The sequence below is a fragment of the Anopheles merus genome, chromosome 2R, assembly GCF_017562075.2.
Source record: "Anopheles merus strain MAF chromosome 2R, AmerM5.1, whole genome shotgun sequence".
Classification (NCBI taxonomy): domain Eukaryota; kingdom Metazoa; phylum Arthropoda; class Insecta; order Diptera; family Culicidae; genus Anopheles; species Anopheles merus.
In genome coordinates, this window is record NC_054082.1 from 30432261 (window position 1) to 30435833 (window position 3573).

Below are 3573 nucleotides of genomic sequence, written 5' to 3' on the forward strand. Positions count from 1 at the left end.
TGGGCCGAGGCGGGTCGGCGCACGCGAGAGCGAGATGCACCGTGCGAGCGTTCGTCGCGGGCAGTGTGTGCGTGAGATGGCGAGGTCAATGAACATGGGTACGGGCCAGATTGCACAAGGGCCGGTTCGGTCGGCCATATTGTGCAGGCGAGCCTTGACAGTCTTTTGCCGTTGGCGGTTGACTTTTCGTTCATAAAATAGCATTTATGGTTGTTTTTATGTAGTTTACTGCCTTTTTAGCTGTATGGCAATTGTATTATTTATTGAAAGTGTCTCATTTCTAGCAAAATTGAGCACTCAATTAACCCGCTTCACTACGACTGGATATGTGTGCACATAAAGGTTAAGGAATGATTGGCGTTCAAAACACCCTTTCTGAATCCTCGATAATTCTCTCATTTTTGGTCTTTTTTGAGGCTTATTTTCCTATTGGAATTATACGCAATTTGATTGTCATTATCGTACAATAATTTAAAGATTATCGTTCTGCTACAAACGAACCCCTTTGCCATCTTCCATCATCCAATTTGAATCCCGAATTGCCATCGTCATCTAAATCCCTTTGCTGGCAACACTGTTTGACGGGTGTTTGTTGTTGTTTTCCTCAAATTCTGAACACGAACACCAGAAGCTCTCCAGGGGGAACCAGAAACATGCTAGAAATTAATGCAAAATTGCTGCGAGATCAAAGTGCAGTGTTTATGTGCGGTGAGGTGGTGGAGTGTTTAATTGATTTCATTCACCCATCCCTACCGGAGCACAAAATTTCACAGAGCAATAGGTAAGAAACAATGGCACGGAGCTATCAACTGCTGTCCAATTTTGCGAAGGCACGGCGTACTGATTTTGATCCCTTTTTCTTTTAGTGATATTTTGGAAAATCTTGCATGGGCGACGGTGCAGCTGCACTGCTACTGCAACGCGTCGTTTAACGAGAAAGCTCCGCATGATGCTGCCGCGAACAGAAACGTTGGCGGCAGCACGTCGCTAAACGCCAGCAACCAGCTCAAGGGAGAGGTGCTGCTCTCGACCGAACCGAAGATACTGTTCTGCGATCTGCGCCTGTCCCCGGGAGAAGCAAAACAATGTACGTTCTCGTTCAATCCTTTCTTTCTCCCCCGCTGTCTAATGGCATCTTTCTCTTTAGTTTTGTATCGTGAAACCGTGCCACTGAATACGCCGCCCACGTACCGCGGAATTCGCGTAAAGTATTACTACAAAATCACGGTTGCCACGCAACGGCTAGGTTCAACCGTGCAGGCGCTAAACATTCCGATCCGCGTGTTGCCGCTACCGCTGCCCCAGAGCGATCTCGATGAGGCGATCACGCTGAACGATGAGTCGAACGAAGATCTGGCACCGAACAACCCGTTCCTGGAGAAGAAGCGGCCACCGTCGCGCATCGAGTACGCGCTGCACTACTTGCGCGGCGTGACCGCACGCCGCCGGCCAAACTTCTTCATGATCAACAACAAATGGGGCAAGGTGGGCCGGTTCTGTCTGTTCAAGTCGGCGTACAAGCTCGGCGAGGACATAGTGGCCACGATCGATTTTAGCTGCGGTACGATCAAGTGTGTGCAGCTTTCCGTCACGTTGCAGTGCGAAGAAACCGAGCTGTTACACGGTGCCGTCTCACCGCCGAGTGGTACGCCCAGTGCAAAGGAAGACTCGAAAGCGGCGGACAGTGCCGATGTTGCCTCGAGCAGCGCCGAGGGTGCGAACGAGCCGGAACGACCGAAGAACATTTCCCGCGTGACCAACTACAGCAAGCATCACGAAGTGTGCCTGGGCATGCTGCAGACGCAAGTGATCCTGCCCATCCCGCTGCACGTCACTCCCACATTCCGGACGGAGCTGATCGAGGTCAGCTGGCGGTTACACTTTCAGTTCGTGACCAGCACGAACGCGGAGCTGAGCAGCGAGATGCTGCTCGATCGTACCGCCGAAAGCGAGGAAGGGCTGGAGTGGGTCGCACCGACGGACATTGCGATCGAGACGATGATCTGGAGTCTTCCGATTACGATCTACCCGACGGCACCGCTGCAAATACCGCAGCCCTGTGGGGAGTACAAGCTAAACATTAAGTAACGCAGCTGCAGGACGTTCTGTGCCGGCTGCCGTGCAATAAACCAAGTCCCTTTCTGTACGCTGGAAGATGGTGTACAAACTTTATTCTCCTACACATCCGAACCGTCCGAATCCATTTCCTCGTCCAGATCGTCCGGAACTTTGCGCGCTTCGTCCTCTCCGTCCTCTTTGTCCCAGCCGGACTTTTTTCCCGTTAGGAAATCGGCCCGCAACGCGCCCCACGTAGATTTCCGCTCGTCGTCCGAATCGATCTCCGATTTGATGTCTTCCTCTTCGTCCTCCTCCCTTTTCACCAAATTATCCACCAGTTCCGACTTGGCGCGCGGTCCGTTCATCAGCACGTCCAGAAACTCTTTCCGGTTAAGGCTCTTGAGCACCTTCTCCCGCTTGTACTCCAGCTTGCCGGCTTGCTCCAGCTTTTGATTTACCGTCTTCTGCTGCTGCCGGACGGCATTGAACAACTGTACCGTACCGCGAGTGGCCACCTTGCGCAGCGTTCGTTCGCGCTCGTAATCATGTATCGTGGGCCGTACCCGGAGACCGAGGATGTCTTTCTGTCGCAGCTTCCTGAGTGCTGCCTTCTGTCGCAACAGTTCCTCCTTCAGCTTCAACTCGTCCGGTTTCTCTTCCGGATTGTCGGTTCCTGGTTTCGGTTCCTTCTTTACCGTGCCCTCCGCACTGACCACGTCAAAGTCGATCGCTTTCGCTTCCTGCTTTTTGCGCTCCTTCTGCTCGTCTGTGGCCGCTTTCGACAGAATGCTGTCGTCGGTGGCTTTGCGCAGAAACTTGGCCATCGCTTTGGCCCACTTCGTCGGCTCGTCGGACGGTTCCGTGTCGCCAGTTTCGTTTTGCAAGTCCAGCTCCTCCTCCGACATCGGGTACTCCTCGTCGGATAGAAAGTCGTCCGATCCGCTGCTATCATCCGCCAGCGAATCGCTATCACTTTCAGCCGGTGCGGGCAGTGCCGCCTCTGCAAGGAGCGTGGGAAAACAATGTTGACAGTACAAGACAGGATTTACACAGCAGCAATTATACTTACGTTTCATTTTTCTAGCTGGTTTCAACATTTTGTGTAGCGTTTAGTGGGTAACGTGCAATGCAAAACAGTACGCGCGAAGTAATACACGTGCGGCGCCGATATCAAAACAAAGAGTATTTCACCTGCTCACTCGTGCGCTGACAGCTGTAAACACATTCAACAAGATGACTTTCCAGGCTGGAACATTTATTCAACTCTACGATTGTCAGCTTGATGCTGGTGGGATTTTTCTTGTTGGAAAATAATTCAACTGTTTTGATTGTGATTTAAAACCTCGTTTATTTTTTTACACATTCTCTGCTCTGTATTAAAGTAGTTTCACAAGTGTTAAAAATAAAATAACCATTTTTGCAACAGCATGCAACCATGTGTCATATTTAACTTCATGACATCTCCCGCTCCCCCGCAAAGCAGCTGTCAAAATGTTCCGCACGGCCAGCACCTGT

General features: G+C 51.2%; 2 protein-coding genes across 2 annotated transcripts; one reads left to right on the forward strand and one right to left on the reverse strand.

Annotated features, from left to right (window-relative positions):
* Positions 1-20: 20 nt before the first annotated feature.
* Positions 21-2154, forward strand: LOC121587726 (RAB6A-GEF complex partner protein 2). Its single transcript, XM_041904799.1, has 3 exons — positions 21-781; positions 867-1087; positions 1148-2154. Exons 1-3 carry the CDS (start codon positions 654-656, stop codon positions 2086-2088), a joined length of 1290 nt encoding a protein of 429 aa, XP_041760733.1. The 5' UTR covers positions 21-653; the 3' UTR covers positions 2089-2154.
* Positions 2128-3245, reverse strand: LOC121587742 (RRP15-like protein). Its single transcript, XM_041904827.1, has 2 exons — positions 3128-3245; positions 2128-3058 (listed from the first exon to the last, which is right to left on the reverse strand). The coding sequence occupies exons 1-2, from the start codon at positions 3153-3155 to the stop codon at positions 2178-2180; spliced, it is 909 nt and encodes a 302-aa protein (XP_041760761.1). The 5' UTR covers positions 3156-3245; the 3' UTR covers positions 2128-2177.
* Positions 3246-3573: the final 328 nt, after the last annotated feature.

What these genes read in the sequence shown, in the direction of transcription:
- LOC121587726 (XM_041904799.1), top strand. Translation starts at nt 654, where the DNA reads ATGCTAGAAATTAATGCAAAATTGCTGCGAGATCAAAGTGCAGTGTTT. An exon ending in AAAATTTCACAGAGCAATAG is followed by an intron (nt 782 to 866) that starts GTAAGAAACAAT and finishes TTTTTCTTTTAG; the next exon opens with TGATATTTTGGAAAATCTTG. An exon ending in CCCGGGAGAAGCAAAACAAT is followed by an intron (nt 1,088 to 1,147) that starts GTACGTTCTCGT and finishes CTTTCTCTTTAG; the next exon opens with TTTTGTATCGTGAAACCGTG.
- LOC121587742 (XM_041904827.1), bottom strand. Translation starts at nt 3,155, where the DNA reads ATGTTGAAACCAGCTAGAAAAATGAAAC. An exon ending in ACCAGCTAGAAAAATGAAAC is followed by an intron (nt 3,059 to 3,127) that starts GTAAGTATAATT and finishes CGCTCCTTGCAG; the next exon opens with AGGCGGCACTGCCCGCACCG.